The sequence below is a fragment of the Sporothrix schenckii genome (genome assembly GCF_000961545.1).
Source record: "Sporothrix schenckii 1099-18 chromosome Unknown Cont41, whole genome shotgun sequence".
Lineage (NCBI taxonomy): Eukaryota > Fungi > Ascomycota > Sordariomycetes > Ophiostomatales > Ophiostomataceae > Sporothrix > Sporothrix schenckii.
In genome coordinates, this window is record NW_015971142.1 from 2,089,460 (window position 1) to 2,104,946 (window position 15,487).

The 15,487-nt window shown below is 53.8% G+C and overlaps 6 protein-coding genes across 6 annotated transcripts; 4 read left to right on the forward strand and 2 right to left on the reverse strand.

Annotated features, from left to right (window-relative positions):
* Positions 1 to 668: 668 nt before the first annotated feature.
* Positions 669 to 3,293, forward strand: SPSK_07041 (uncharacterized protein; the record flags this gene model as incomplete). Its single annotated transcript, XM_016733711.1, has 4 exons — positions 669 to 1,151; positions 1,227 to 1,517; positions 1,591 to 1,855; positions 1,918 to 3,293. The coding sequence occupies 4 exons, from the start codon at positions 669 to 671 to the stop codon at positions 3,291 to 3,293; spliced, it is 2,415 nt and encodes an 804-aa protein (XP_016590991.1).
* Positions 3,294 to 3,872: 579 nt separating this feature from the next.
* SPSK_07832 (conserved mitochondrial protein) lies at positions 3,873 to 4,772 on the forward strand (the record flags this gene model as incomplete). The annotated part of the gene is made up of 1 exon (XM_016734487.1): positions 3,873 to 4,772. The coding sequence occupies one exon, from the start codon at positions 3,873 to 3,875 to the stop codon at positions 4,770 to 4,772; it is 900 nt and encodes a 299-aa protein (XP_016590992.1).
* Positions 4,773 to 7,024: 2,252 nt separating this feature from the next.
* SPSK_07845 (uncharacterized protein) lies at positions 7,025 to 7,905 on the forward strand (the record flags this gene model as incomplete). Its single annotated transcript, XM_016734499.1, has 2 exons — positions 7,025 to 7,425; positions 7,506 to 7,905. 2 exons carry the CDS (start codon positions 7,025 to 7,027, stop codon positions 7,903 to 7,905), a joined length of 801 nt encoding a protein of 266 aa, XP_016590993.1.
* A 995-nt stretch (positions 7,906 to 8,900) lies between these two features.
* SPSK_10810 (uncharacterized protein) lies at positions 8,901 to 9,350 on the forward strand (the record flags this gene model as incomplete). The annotated part of the gene is made up of 1 exon (XM_016737078.1): positions 8,901 to 9,350. One exon carries the CDS (start codon positions 8,901 to 8,903, stop codon positions 9,348 to 9,350), a length of 450 nt encoding a protein of 149 aa, XP_016590994.1.
* A 475-nt stretch (positions 9,351 to 9,825) lies between these two features.
* On the reverse strand, positions 9,826 to 10,563 carry SPSK_07932 (uncharacterized protein; the record flags this gene model as incomplete). Its single annotated transcript, XM_016734585.1, has 1 exon — positions 9,826 to 10,563. One exon carries the CDS (start codon positions 10,561 to 10,563, stop codon positions 9,826 to 9,828), a length of 738 nt encoding a protein of 245 aa, XP_016590995.1.
* Positions 10,564 to 10,927: 364 nt separating this feature from the next.
* On the reverse strand, positions 10,928 to 14,600 carry SPSK_06911 (c6 zinc finger domain containing protein; the record flags this gene model as incomplete). The annotated part of the gene is made up of 4 exons (XM_016733582.1): positions 10,928 to 10,996; positions 11,074 to 13,128; positions 13,194 to 14,354; positions 14,538 to 14,600. 4 exons carry the CDS (start codon positions 14,598 to 14,600, stop codon positions 10,928 to 10,930), a joined length of 3,348 nt encoding a protein of 1,115 aa, XP_016590996.1.
* Between the last annotated feature and the right edge of the window lie 887 nt (positions 14,601 to 15,487).

Genomic DNA, 15,487 nt, shown 5'->3' on the forward strand with positions numbered 1-15,487 from the left:
ATGTGTGTTGCGGGATCTGTGGCACTGCGGAATACTTGTTTGTCTTTTTTCTTTCTTTTGAATTTGTTTTACTAGTAGTATGAACTTGATGACACAATGTTTGATGCATTGATTCTTTGTTTTATATAGTTCACATTGTAACTAGAAATTGACAAGTAATGAACACATCTATCTCTCTTCGTACTAGCAGGGCAAAGCTCTACGAGGCCCAAAATAATCATTTCAATGGCCTCAGTACATTCTAGTAGGACCATCAAAAACGATTAGACGTAATAACGACCAGGATGAGTAGATATAATATGTAAATTACTCAGTCGATCAAAAGCGGCTATATTCTAATGTTCTGATATGCTCCTTCCCACGTAAGTGACTGGGAGCGCCTTCCTCGAAGCAACATTTATTTTCTTCATTGTCCTGCCACTCTGCAACCATCCCTCCTTCTGTCCTTGACTTGCCTCCGATACGGACAGAGTAAACAATGTTGCCTTTTGCTACCACTCTTCAATACAACATCCCAAACAGTCTGCACGCTGCAACCCTAGACATCTTCTCCTTATTTCGTCTGCCCCATTTCAATCAACGCAGTTGCACGACGACGCTTCTACATCACACTTTCAAATCAGCCCTCCGATTCACGTGTTTCTGAACTTGATTTTGGGACTCTCAACATGGCGGAAACAATAATCGAGGATATAGAGGAGTACAACACCACGCTGTTTACGTCCGCCGATTGCAGCGCCACGTCGCTACCGCCGCTGGAGGTGCCGCCCATCGGCCTGGTACATGACAGCCCCTTGCTGTACACCACGGTCATCGACTCCATGAAGCAAGCCGTGCCCATTGAAATCAAGGCGTCTACCGTGGGCACCAAGAAGAGCGGACTTTTTTTCACGGGTGAAGCACCGCTGCCGCCGGGTGAGATGATTTTTCTGACCAACCCGTTGGTCATGGCCCGAAGTCCCGACGACGACCAGACCATGGCAACTCGGCCTCGCAAGGGACCGCTGCGCGATACGGACGTCTGTGATTACTGCTTCAAGAGCCCGCAGACATTTACCGAAAAAGTGGCAAGCGAGAGCGAGAGCGGCAATCCAGTTCTCCCACCGGCTCGACGCTGCACGGGCTGCAACCTGATGTCATTTTGCAACAAGGTGCGTGAAACAACACTCAGACTTCTTTGATGGAAGCTTGGCCTTGCTAACCTCGTATGCGTGTTGCTTGCTTAGACTTGCCACCAAAAAGCGTGGAAGCAGTTCCACCGTTTCGAGTGCGGACTCTTGAAGACGTTGCAGCGCAGAGACCCGGCGTTCCTCCTTCACCTTCGCCTGCTGCTCATGGACAAGGCCGACACGGTTCCCGACAACGTGATGAAAGTGATCCGCGACCTCAGTATGCCCTTCAAGCTTCCGCTGCAGCCCCCTCTCTCACACAATGTCAAGAACTGCGCTCTTCACGCTTATCATCTCCTCTCACTGGAGAACCGTGACTTGACGTTTATCCGTGATGTTCTTTGCCGAGTATGTTTGTTTGTCGCTGTGTGGCGTTGTTGACAAATGTATGCATCTACCTGCACCGTGTTAACATACGCAGGTCCTAGCTAATCAAGCCGTGGTCGCAACGGCTGACGAGACCGCAATTGTGCACTGCTTTGACATCTCGCTCGCGATGCTCAACCACTTGTGCGCCCCCAATGCCTTTGTCTTCGTGGAAGGTCGCCAGGCACGTGTCCGATCGCTCCACACCATTCTCCCCGGCGAAGAAATCACGGTAGCGCTAGTTGACACGCGCCTGGATGTGGAAAGCCGCCGGGAGGCTTTGCGTTTGCAGACGCTCTGCCCGGATTACGTTTGCAACTGTATGATTTTCCAGCGTTTGTTTTGTTTTCTTTCTCAGCCGACTAACGGGCCGCTCTACTAGGCGAGGTGTGCAAAAGAGATGCCGATGCCATGAAGCTCATTTCTGGCGAAAGCGAAAGTCAGTTGGCGGCCCTCAAGCGGTTTTATGCCGGCGTTGTCCCAAAGGCTGTGCAGCTCATTCACGACATTAAAAGAACGGCTTGGGACAAGGCAAAGACGGACCTGGTTCATCAGTTTGTTACATTGGCGGAAGGGGAGTTTCTTGCCCACTTCACAAAAGGGCCCATGGACAATGTTACCTACAAGCCGATCCCGTGGCTGCGCATGGCCGGAGCAGCCATGTTCCTGGAGATCCGCCAGCTAGAGAGCGCCCTGTACTACGCAGTTCTGTCGTTCATGTTCCGCGAGCGACAAGTGGATCCGCTGTCCGTGACAGACCTGCGTATTCTTGTAAACACACTCCGGGCCATTTGCGAACTGCCCGAGTCGGCCAAGCAATACCGAAGCCTTTTTGCCAGCCACCGCAATGGCTTTCCCACGCGCCGCGAGCTAGGTGCCTTTACAGTCGGTTGCACCATCGCTCTCGGACTGCTTGCCATTAAGGTCTACGGGCCAAAGCTCGGCTTTGTCCGGGCGGTGCTTCGCTGGGGCCGAGAGGGAGAGACGCTCTGTGCGCCGCTGGAGCCATGCAACCCCGAATTTAATACGGCGTTCCACAGTGCCCAGCACAAGATCTTGAAATGGTGTCTTGGCAACAGAATTTACGAGGCCGTCCCCATTCGTGAGCCGACAAGAGCAGAGTATGACGCATTGACCGATATTCTGCGGGCACGCGAGGAACAGCTCGAACAATCTGAGCAGACAGCGCAAAACGGGCAACCCGACGAGGCGGAGCTAGCCGAACCGCCGTGTGGCCTCTCCGAGGACTACGAGCGAGTTGAGAAGCGTGCCAAGACGCGCGAGTCCAAGCGATCCGGACAGTCGGGGCAGTCTGGACGGTCGGAGCTGTCGGAGCAATCGACACATTCGACCCAGTCGACCCAGTCAACACGGTCGACACGGTCGACACAGTCTGGGCGACCAGATGTGCAGGAACAGCAAGAGGCCGAGGATGTCAGCATGGTGTTACTCAACTACGAGCAGAAGATGCGGGTGGCCAGAAATGCCGAGAGCATCATGCGGCGTGAACAAGAGCGGCGCAAGCAAAAGTCGAGTCGAAAGGAAGAAGAGCAGACTGTGAATTCTGACCTGGAGAACAAGCTACAGGCCGTTTTCGAGGCGGGCCTGCGCATCATGGGCGAAAACGACATGAACAGCAATCGGAACACGGAAGAACCCCTGGACCAGGTGGACAAGAAGATGGAGAGAGAGTATGGCCGCGAAGGCGCACGCAGCAGCACCGTCGAGGAGGTGTGCCGTGTACAGATGGACTGGTGATGGATACGCATGGCAGGCCAGGGCCATGGGCCAGTTGAGGCCTCGTTGTGCATCGAATATGGATAGTCATCTGGCAGCTGTTGGTGATTTTGGAGGACAAACAGACTTAGGGAATGGTCGGTGGTTGAAACTCGATGGTAGCTCGCAATAACGCCAGTAGATAACACTGCAATAAAATTCCACTGCTGTATTTTACACACTCAGTCCGTCCCCAGTGGTGTCGGCTCCACTAATGTATCGCTAACACTTTTGGTGTGGAACTATGGAGCCAACAGCCCCATGTCGGCAATTGAATCCGATGCTGCAACGGCAAACGTCCGGCTTGTGTCCTTGCGTGCGCCGGCAAGGTCGCCATCGATTCTGATTTTCTCACGAACCTCAGAAGCCATATCTTTGGGTCTTCAGGTCCCTTCCCAGCCATAGTTCTCGCTTTCTTTCCGTACGAAGCTACACAGTGCCTATCACGTGATTAAGACCAGTCGACAGAAACCTTGAGCACGCAAACGTGCACTCGATTTCCCGGTAGCATCAAGCACCGGGCATCCGCTGGCCAAGCATCGCCGAGGAGCCGCCGCCACAATGTCCAAGCTGTCTGCGTCGCTCAAGACGCTCATCAACGCGCCCTTCTCGCGCCCAGGGCCGACCGCAGCACCGCCGCGCATCGCGGACGTGTACCGGGCAATTGCACGTGATGCGGCAAAGAACAACATTGGCAGCCAGCCGTGGGTCACCTTCTCGGCGGCCGCGACCATTACGCTCAACGCACCCGACGCTCTGGCTGTGCTCTGGCGTGTGGCCTCGGAGCAGCCCACGCCGGCTCTGCCGCCTGTGGCCGCGGCCGAGCTGATCCGCGAGGTCGGCCTCAAGTGCATCGGCTTCAATGGCATCCCCCGCACCATCAACGTCCTCGGCAGCTTCCGCAACAGCGGCCTGCCCGCCGATGTTGTCTCGCAGCTTGCCACGACGCCAACGCGCGTGCCCAGGGCCGAGGATCTGCCCGAGACCACGGCCCGCGGCCTCGGCCTCTGGCGCTCCGTCTACGCGGGCGTCGACGTCAAGCTGCTCGACAAGCTCGCCGAGTCGCACCCGGACCTCCCCGTCCACATCCTCAACTCGCACTACGGGCCCCTCTTCACCGATCCGCCCAACCACGGCGCCAGCGGCCTCGCGACCGTGGGCCGCGCCCTCACCAGCCTCGTCGCCATTGCCTGCCTGCGCGCCCAGACCGGCGTCGGCCCCCAGGTCGTGTCCCACATTTTTGGGCTGCGCAAGGCCGTCGCGGACGGCACGTGGCTGCCCCATGGCGAGCAGGGCGCGTCGGCCGACGACAAGGAGAGCGTCCGCGGCGTCGACTGGCTGGCGACGGACGCGGGCAGCGAGTGGCTGCTGCAGAGCATCGACCGGATTGTCGGGGCCCTGGGCGGCTCCAACTTTGCCGGCGGCAGCGAGGGCAGTGACGCCATCAAGGCGAAGCTGTAGATGAAGCAGAGAGAAGGGGAACCATGAAAACAAAGCAAGACCCTGGTGGTAGCACCTTTTATTTTACTTTTTATGTATTTTGTCGGTCTTGCTCTTGTACATATATTAAGCAACGTTAATTATGAATTAAGAATACTGTGCATATTCACCTTGGCGTTTGATGTCGAATAGAATTGTGCAAAGCCCGTCTCCAATACCTTTTTTGGCTCTTGTGTGGTTCTTGTTTTATCTTTGAAAATTATTTTAAGCCGATTTTTGATTCCAAGTTTGTAAGTCTCACTAAGAGCCATTCAGATGAAAATTTTGATGTGGTTTACTCACGCGATTTGTTAACACCGAATTGAGCTGTCATCATTGTTTACTTTGTTTCATCATCTTTTTTCGTGTTCATCTTTACTTCACAGTGCCTAGCAAAGCGTGCGGCTGCATGCTTGGCACATTTACATCCATCCCGTGTGAGCCGATGCAGTATCTTGTTTCCAGGATTTCGGTATTATAGGGAAGAACAAGCAAGTTAAGGTTCACATGACGACGCTCCGTTATACAACAAAAGGGGTTCGGAGGTCCGTCACAACCTTAACTTTATTTTATTTCAAGAGATGGCCTGACTTCGTTTGCGGTTGCATTCGTAACAATAAAATATGAAATAGCCAAAAGAAGACTGAACACCAACAAAGTGCCGCGATGTTCTGCTTTCTCAAGCCCAACGTGCGCAGCAACCAAGGTAAGAATATGTGTCGGCGGTCTGCGCTCCGTAAAGCACATCAACGGTACAAAAGACAGAGGCGAACCGTAAAGCAGGGAACGTGTTAATTGGAAAGACAGGGTGCGGTTGAATTCCGCTGGCTGGTAAATTGAGTAAGGAGTTCCACGAATTAAGTACAGGGGCATCCATCGAAGTGTGAGCGCTGCCTCGGATTTTTGTCTTCTCTTGCCTTTGCACTGTCTATCGCCCAAATTTATATTAATAGACACCGCCCCGCTCTAAATGACGTTCTATGAATAACTTACATGGCTCCCTTTCCGTTACCAGGCAAGTGTTGAGCAGAGGCGGCGATGGTCTCGAACAACACGAAGGGGAGGCTGCCGCATCGCAACGACGGGAGAACGTTCTCCGGAATTCGAGGGACTCGCATACTGTATCGTTTGTTGTATTTTTTCCACCCGGTTCCTCCAGTTCATCTTACCATCATCACAACCACAAAGCCATAACCGCCACGACGGCCACCACCATTCACATTTATCCCAATTTACCCGTCGCCTTCGGTTTCTCGCCTCCCATCCCGCAGTGTGTCAATCCTTTTCTTCGTGATTGACGCTTGGGGGAACATGGCAAAAGTATGAACAGAAAACCGGCAACCGCAGAAAACAGGAAACGAGCGAGCGTATGGCATGATTTGAGGCAACCATGAGACAATGTAGAATTTTTGGGACGATACCAAGACCCTCTAAATGACAAGCCTACAAACTCGCCGGCATATAGGATACACAAGCCGCTGTTGAACCTTCTGTGGAGGGATCTGTTTGTGGAAAGACGACGCTTGTGGGTGGTCAATATCGTGCCGTCATTTCTTGCATTTTATTTTCAGTGCATCGCCCACAAGCTCCTTCGCAAGGAGCTTGTTCAGTGTCACCCTAGTTGGGCAACAAATGGAAGACGATCTTGTCCGTAACGCCACGGACGGCTTAAACTTGTTCTCTTCCGCCATGGAACAACTGCGCCGCAGACTAACACACCGAGGAGAAAGCAAGACCGAAGTGACGCCACAACTCCACGAGCCAAAAGGAGAGGAAATTCAGAAGAGCAGAAGAAGCACCAGAAGAAACAAATCAAATCGCCATGCACTGTATGCCACCTCGTCGAATGAGGTGGTGTTCTCAAACCCCCCCTTCATATAAAATAAACAAGACGTATAGCCGGCCTTCCATATAGATCGCCAACCGAATGTTAATATTGGGCCATGGCAAGGCCCAGAATATCACATCTCCTGACCCCTTTCTCCTTTCCAGGAAAGAATGCATCTACCTCGCAAAGTAGATAAGTGACCCATGAGGACCATGCTTTTCAATTTCCTTTGCCTTCATTAAATTTAGCATTCAAAAGCTTAATCGTCCCACCCGCTTCCAGATTTCCCCCAGCAGTTTTCTCACGTCATCTTACATTCACTTCTCTCATCCTCCATCTTATTAAGTTTTCATTTTTAACTTCTCATTTTCTACACATCCTTAACCATACCGTGAACAGACCAACCATGGCTGCTCGCAAGATCTTGGCTCTAGCCATCCTCATGGCGCCACTGGTGTCCGCGTCGCCTGTGCAGCCTCGTGCCGAGGACGGCTTTATCCCGACTCCCACTTGGTGGTTCCCTGGTCGACCCACGAGCACCCTCCAGCCGGATCCGGTGATCCCCGGAGGACCCATCTTGCCCGACCCCGTGTTCCCTGGCGGCGAACTGGACCCCGACGACCCGTTCACTGGTGATGACGGCGATTCCAACTTCAACGTCGGCCGTGCCGTAGCGGACGACCCGCCCCCGAGCTTTGGCCTGGGCGATCCGCTCCCGCCGACCCTGTCGCCGGGTCTGATTGTGCCCGGTGGCCCCCTCGTCGGCGACAACGGTAACAATGACGGCTCCGACACGTCATTTGGTGGGTGTTTGCCGGTTTTCTTTTGTTCCCTTTCCGCAACTGTGGTATTGACATTTCTGGTTGTATTGACAACAACGCGAACAGAGCCCCGCAACGCAGAGTAGATGCCGAGATTGCCGCCGCGGCTGTCGTCTGCACGTACACCCTTACTGACGCATCTGCCGTTCACCTGCCTGCGCCCTGCACCTGGGACGGCACCATGACGGAATATGCTTCCACCGTGACCAAGGTCCGGACCGTCGACTGCCACGGCTGCGACCATTTGCAAATCGCCCGTGACACGTACAACTGCCCGGCCATGATCATCCGCGGGACCACGTCTGTCGACACGGCAACAACTCTGTACAGGACAAAGTGCGCTCCATCGGCGGCATTGACGGGAACAGCAACAGGACACGGAACGGGGAATGCGGCGGCAGTACCGGCGGCGGCAGTGCCGGTGGCGGCAGGAGCAGCGGAACCGACAGCAGGGGCTGCGTTGTAAGGCAGACGCTGGGGGCGACAGGAGCGGAGAGCGGCAGGGGCACGTATGAACACCTTGGTTCCTTTCTTCTTCTTCTACGGTTCATTTTTGTTTTGTACTGTACTTCAAATCTGGTATTTTTACTCATTCACGCAGTCTCTGTTTTCTCCGATATCTGCCGTACATGTGAGGATACGACTTGTTGTCTATCAAAACGGCATCTTTCCTGGACTACGGAATAGACGTTTTAGTACATTCGTATAATGCTCAGTTTCTCGTATATGGAATTGTGCATCCTATGAGCTATCTCTGCAAGGTTGGGAAGCGGCACCAAAAAAAATAGAAGAAGAAGAAGAAGAAGAAGAAGAAGAGAGCTGCAACAGGTGCATGCCTGTCACGAAGTCTTGTTAGGCTACAAAAAGGAAAAAGGACAGCCTTTGGGTTTAGAGAGTTCAGATTATTCGCTGTTGTCGTAGCGGAGTGATCGACAGCAACGGTCAAATCCATTTCTTCCATCAGCCCGTTGATGTCGCTCCATTCCACGTCCACCACCACGATCCTGCAATTGGAATGCTGCCTTTTCGTCCTCGATCGAAAGGTGGATAACACGGCCTCATTCAGACTGCCTATTTAGTTAGCCTCCCATTGCAAGAAATTGACGTCCGGTATTTACTCCTCTCTCCCACATTCGCCGACTCCCACAACGATTTGGTTTGTCCTGTGGCCGAACCTCTTTCTTCACAGTGCCGTCTTTTCCGCTCTTTATGTTTATTCCACATTGTGTTCGAACGTTGACTTTTTTCCGCAAGCATTCAGACCGTTCTCATTCTTTATTCTTATAAAGCACATGCTGCTGCTTGGTTTACTGGTTTACTTTTATTTCCTTTTAAATATCAGCCTACTCATTCTTCGTCTCAATCTTTGTTTTACATCCTGGTCCTCCATACTTTCGTGTCTGTTATTGAACCTTTGTACATCTCACACTTCACCTCACACTACGACTCATACTTCAAAGCATGCTCTTTATAAACATTCTTGGCTGGGCCGCGGTTAGTGTTTTGGCAGGCCCTGTGGCTGACCGTCACTCGTCGCCCCGGAACGATGTCGCCAAGAACAGGCACAATCCCGGCCAAGAAGCCCGCGCGGCGCCGTCCCAGACGTCGTCCCAGCCGTCACCCCGTCCATCGTCTCTTGCTGCGCCAACCCCGTCGTCCGTCTCTTCCACGTCACACGACAGCAACTGCACTTCGACAATGTATCTGAACCTCTTCACCTATCCCTTCAACCCATCCACTCGAACGGTCCACTTGACCACGGTGACTTCGACGTATAGTGTCGACTGTCATGGGTGTCGGTATCTGGAGACGGTCAACATTGGTGGTCTTGGCCCCGTTTTGCAAGGCAGCGGAAACACGACGACAGATGCAGTGCCAGCCACCGTGACGGCATTTGCGTGCTCTGCTTAAGCGATGGCTTGCTGGTTGTGTCGATGGCAAAAATAGAGTTCTTACAAGTCGTTGAATTCGAGGTGGTGGGGATGTTTATATTGGGTTCACTTACTCTGTGGTCAGGGTAGCCTCTTAATCGTGCCTACATGTACCACTTACGCTTTATAGCCAGTTTTACTTTGCAGAGGGACGACAATTTTTGAGAACAACCAACTTTGTTAACCTACATACCTATCTATATCTAGAAACGACTATCTAGAAGCAAGTTGCTCCTATATTTTTGGAGATTTTATTTTTGGGAGGAAAAAAAGAAATCAGAAAGTCAAACAAACACAGATAAGGCAGTGCGCGTCGTATAAAAGGCACACTGTTGGCACCAAACCACAAAATCAGTCAGCAAATACGTGACAAGGTGTCGCTGCTGCTTTGGGATCAAAAGCATCCTTTTCAAGGGTCACCGCCTTACAAGGCGAGGGCGAGTGGCAAAACCACACTAGGCCTGGAAGAAGCGGGCGCGGCGGTCGTTCACCTCAACCACCTCGACCACCTCACCCGAATCACCGTCGTAATCGGGGTCGTCCATGGTCCACTCCTCGCTGACGTTCTGGGCATTGTTGGCAATCTCTTCTTCGGCCTTGGCCTTGGCGGCTTCCCAAGCCTTAACCTTGGCCTCGTAATCGGCCTCGGCCTTCTTGTGGGCCCTGTGCATGGAGCGGCCGGTCAAAAAGTCGAAGATGGACTTGATGCCCTTGAGGAGGCCTTCACCATAGCTGTTCGGGTACATGTTGACGGGCTTCTCCGTGGGGTTGGCAGGGGCAGCCGAGGCAGGGGTGGCCGGAGCAGCCGCGGCTCCCGGAGCCGCGGCTGCTGCTGCCTTGACGTCAGGTGCTGTGTCGGGAGAATCGGTCCAGTAGCTCCAGTCGATAGCCAGGGCGACGTTGGCGTCGGCGTCAGCGTCGGCGTCATTGTCGTTCTCGGCATCGGTCAAGGGGAGGGTGACGTCGACGACAACACTGGCGACGTCGATCTCGGCGTCCACAGACTCGACCTTGGTCCAGGAGTCGGTGCTATCCGTTGCGGAAGTCGCGTTGATCTCGTAGCCGACAGTCGTAGGGGTAGGGACGGAATTGTCGATGAGAGACACACTTGTCTCGTCGGTAGGAGCAGCCATGGCACCGGTAGCGAGGATAGCACCGGCTGCGATAGCCTTCATATTGAAAGAAGGAAACATCGTTGTTGGGTGTGGTAGTTGAGTGTGCTTCGGAAAGGTCAGGAAGTTGGTGAAAGAGTTACAGGTGTCAAAGTAGAAGCGTTGGATGGGGGACACAAAAGGTGCATAAACTATTCCTTTATACTTCACCAGGTTTTTAAAGTTCGCAAAAAGTTAGTAAGAATAAAATCGTGGACGTGGTGAAATTCAAACTGTGAACGTGTGCTTATGAGATCAATATCATGAATCTTATTTTAGGGTCATAAACAAACACGCCCACGCCACTAACAACTTTGAGGATGGCTACCCAATCATATCCATCTGCATCTCGTTCAGACGTGTCATGGCCCTGCATGCCCTTTTCCACATAGTCCTTTCGTTTTGCTTAAATGCCGGAAAAAAATGTGTCTAGTCCGTTCATGTTGAAGCTGAAATTGAACCCTTGGTTTTGCATCTGTTGGTATCTCGTTAGTACTCATTCTACCAAAGCCACAACCCAAAAGAGGGCCACGCGACGTATATGCAACTTACCAAATCTTCCCAGCCCCATTCATTGCCGGTACCCAGCATGAGGTCATCGCCTACCGGTAAGGCTGCATTAAAATCTTGGAGCGCAGCACCGTCATTATCTGACGTGTTCAAGGTGAGGTCTGAGCCTAGGCTCGTGAACGTGATTGCGTCGTCGTCCATCGACTTTCCAGGGTGCGTAGACGCCACTTCGCGAAGCAACTCCACGCAGTGCTTGAGTCGAGCAAGGCACTCATTAAGAACTGTTTGCTCCATGTCCTCCGCATCCGCACCGCGAGCGAGGGCACGCGCTTGGGATACGACAGCACAGGGGAAAAGGTAGCCCTTGACATTTGTCTCGCCCGCTAGCATTCGCTTCTCAGCATAGCGAACAGTCTGCTCCAGGGCCTCGAGGAGCACGGCTTGGGTGACAACGCCGGGCATGGCCAACTTGGACCCCGCATCGGAAGGCGGACTAACAGCTCCAACGTTTTGTGCGTCGCCAGCATTGCTGCTAGTTGCACCGGGTTCTCCATCGGCCGTGCTGCCGGTGTTATTGCCACTGCTGTTGCTGCTGTTTGCGCCGTTGGTTGATTTGATTCCCAGGCGCAAACGCACAGAGTGCTCTTCCTCCAGCTGCCACAGAAGGTCCATACTCAGGGTTGCAATACACTGTACAGGCACAAACCGGAACCCACTTGATCCGGAGACAGAAAGCCGGAAAAAGTCGTCCTGCTCGTCTTCGGGGGGTTCGGCTGCAGAGATTGCATCACGGTTGCCATGCCCGGCGGTTGAGGTCAAAGACGGCGGCGCCTCTGGTCCCGCTACAACCGAGGCCGATGAAAGAGAGGATGCTGCCGGCCCATAAGAGGGCGTAGAAGTCGATCCGGCTGCGGGAGTACCCGTCGACGATGCTGACAAAGATGAAGACGCTTTTCCTGACCAGGCCTGGTACAGCTTAAGAGACGTGTCGACGCCCATTTTCCGCGAAAAGTAGAACTTAGGATCGTTTTGCGACGCAGCAAGATACGCCTGGTTGAGAGACAGGAAAAAGCGGTGCGTCAGATGTTCAACAAAACGCAGTTGGAAATTAGTAGGAAGCAGCTTGCCCGCACTGCCCGAGGGCCGATATGACTGGATTGTACCAGCGAGGGCCTGGCAAGCAGTCCGTAGCTCCGAGTTCAGGCGCAGGGTCTCGTCGTAGGAGGTCCTACTGCGGAAATCGCTCACGTAGCGTGCAATGGCCAGGCGGGTAGGGAACGACTTTAGCAGCGCAATCTGCATAGAAGTGTTGGTAAACGTAGTCATCGGCTTCGGTAGCGGAGCAGCAGCGCCACTCGTCGCCGTTGTGGCCTTTTCCACGAGTTGGTCATCAAAAAAGTTGGCCGGCGGTAACGTATCAAAGTCAGATAGTGACAACAATGGCGGGCCACCAGAATCCAAACTAGATTGCAGAGTAATTTCCAAGATGGTCGCCCACAGCCGACGGCGAATCTCCGCCAAATAACGCGGGACCTTGGGGAGCTTGGTAGGGTCACGGTGCAGGCCCATGTACATGGCAGAGCGCATCAGTTCACCGGCTGAGGTCCAGACGAGGTCGGCACCGATACCAGATACCTCACGGGAAAAGTGCAGCAAGCACATGGTTTGCAGGCCGGGGATATTCATCCGCGCCTTCTGGGACGGTGGCGTCATCAGCCAGAACTGGGCCTCATAAATCCACTGGGTAGCTAGGTGGCGAAGGGAGAATGTCTCATCATAGAAAACAGCTCCTATGGCCATGCACAGCTGCATTTGGACAACAAAGTTGTTGCTAGCTGCGTTGGGGTTGTCCCAGTAACGGCGGTAGTCTTGCGTGAAGGTAGGGATATGCAAGACACGATGTACAGTTTCAAACGTGCGGAAGTAGCTGTTGATCAGCTCGTCTGCGACCTCACGGGCCGGTACTTTTTTGCCGTACTCAATGGCAAGCATTGCGGGGACGCGGCTAGACTTTATCACGCGACCAAGCGACTTGCACTTTTTCATGTGCTGATACAGTTCGCTGTTCTTGCTGTCCATCTCGTTCAAAAGCGGTTTCTAAAGACCGTGTCAGTAGTCACAAGACGCCATGTTAACCTTGGAAGAGGCGAAATTAAACACACCATGAACGTAAGTAATGCGCCCTTCATCCAATGGCCCGGGCCCATATATCGGTTCTTTGTAGGTGTATTGCTCTCCTCCGCGGGCGGGGAGGAAGATCTGCGGTTCGGTGGGTCGTTCCCGAAACCTTCAAACTGCGGTTCGAGCAGAGACGACAGAGGCATGCTTGAGGACGGAGGCTGCATGGATGGCGGTGTTGGCGGCGGTAGCAGTTGGTGGGGTTGGTCCATATCGTGGCGACCATGCCGACCATGGCGATCATGCCTGCCATGTCGGTCGTGGTGTTCATGGTGTTCATGGTGGTCATGGTGACCGTGGTGATCGTGGCGACCATGATGATCGTGATGGTCATGCCGGTCGTTCCGGTCATGATGGGGAAGGTCATGGGGGTGAGGGTGCATCATATGCGGAGGCGGCGGTGGCGGCGGCGGCGGGTAATGGTGGGGAAATGGGGGCCAGTGGGGAGGCCCGTGGTGGAAGGGAGGTGGGTGGTGATGCGGCGGCCGATGGTGAGGAGGAAGATGGTGGGGGTGAGGTGGAGGGTAATGTGGTCCACGGGGCGGCGAATGTTTGCCATGGTGCGGCGGAGGGAGACGGGGCTCGTCGTGGTCGTTGATCACGAGGGCCAGTCTGTTCTCCAGACGGCGGACTTGTTCTTTGAGTGACGACACCTCTGACTCGCCTGTAACAGACGAGACGCCCGGCAATGGCCCTCTTGCTATCGATCCGGGCGAAGGAAAGGCACCGTCGCGACTACTGTCAGTGCGGCTCATCTGGTCGTCTTGCCGGTAATGTGGATTACCACTGCTACTAGGAGCCCCGATGCCGCTCCCGGGAGCCGGAAGGACTACATACCGGGCCGGAGTCGAGGCTCCAGTCACGGAGGCCGATGACGTAGCTGTCCTTGTGATTGACCCCGGCCAGTCGGGCTCCAGCGATCCTGTGCGGTCAGCCGGGCCTCCTGGAAAGCCCCCTCGGCTGTCACGCTCAATCCGGTCGCTACTACCGGGACCTTCGCTCAGTTTGCGCACATGGCCCGCCCGCATCGGCGGCGACTTCGTAACCATAGGGTCCGGCTGGTAGAAGCAGTGTTCCGGCTTGTAGGCCTGCACGCAGTTGGCACATGGTTGCTCTCGGTCGCACCGGACTTTGCGCCTGCGGCACTGTAAAGGCGTTAGGCGTTAGCGACGTTGTTTCGTTAACCCGCATTTCCGAGCTGCGCTGACGCAACATCAATTTGCGACAAGAAGCCGACAGGCGGCCTGCGTTTTGCAATAGCGCCTTTGCATCATATCATCCCCTCCATCATCATCTTCACGTCCATGTCCGCAACCGTGGAATCATACCTCTTCGCACGCAAGTGTGCGGCGCCGACGCTTCCGCTTCATTGGTACGTTGTTGGGCTCCATGGTGGACGGCGGCTGCAGCAAGTCGGATTTAAAGAATAGGCGTTGGGAGACGGTTATAGTCTCTCAGAGGTTTGTCGAGCCGTGTTTGCAGGTCGAAGAAAACGAGGTCGAAAAGAGGAAGCTCGTGAGGCGCGGTCGGAGGTAAGGGAGGAGCGTGGCTGCCTTGCCACAGAAAGGGGTCTGGTGGGATAACAACTGCCACGCTATGTCAATTCGAGATCAGGGAAGGAGCTTCTGGGATTCAAAACAAAATAGGCAAGAACTGGAAACATAAAGTCACAAAAGAGGAGGGAAGGAGCGTCGGCAGACGGGAGGCAGGTGCTTCTTGCGACAAGTGCAGTTGTGGGTTTCGCAGAGAGCGCGGACTTTAGCCAAACGGTTTCGTCGGATATTGTGCTGCTAGGGCAGTTTTGCTGGAGCCAGAGAGCGTGCACGGGCCATGAATCACGGAAACATACGAGGTTCCGTCGCTCCTTTTCTATTTTTGCCCTGGTCTTGTTGGACAAATCGCCGAAAGTCCGAAGCAAGCGTCAATCGCCAGGGCAGAAATGAGGACTGTCAGACGGCGCATTCAGCACCCTAAGGCAGATTGGGAGGAGCAGCCATATGAAAGACCTGTATTACGAAACAAAACTTTTGCCTGCAGGAGCATCCAAAGGATCAAATCCGTTGCTCCTACGCTCTATCCGTGCGGCCCATTTCCGCCTCGGTACTTTTTTTTATGGCAGCTGCTGTTGCCTTGATAGCTCATTGCCACATGAGCAGCGAATAAGTCTGCCTCACCATTCGTCGTCAGCTGTTGAAAATCACAGAACCAAAACGACCCCTAATTGTTCGCTATCCATTCGTTCGAATGAGACCAGTCAAGGCAAACAGAACTGTCGCGC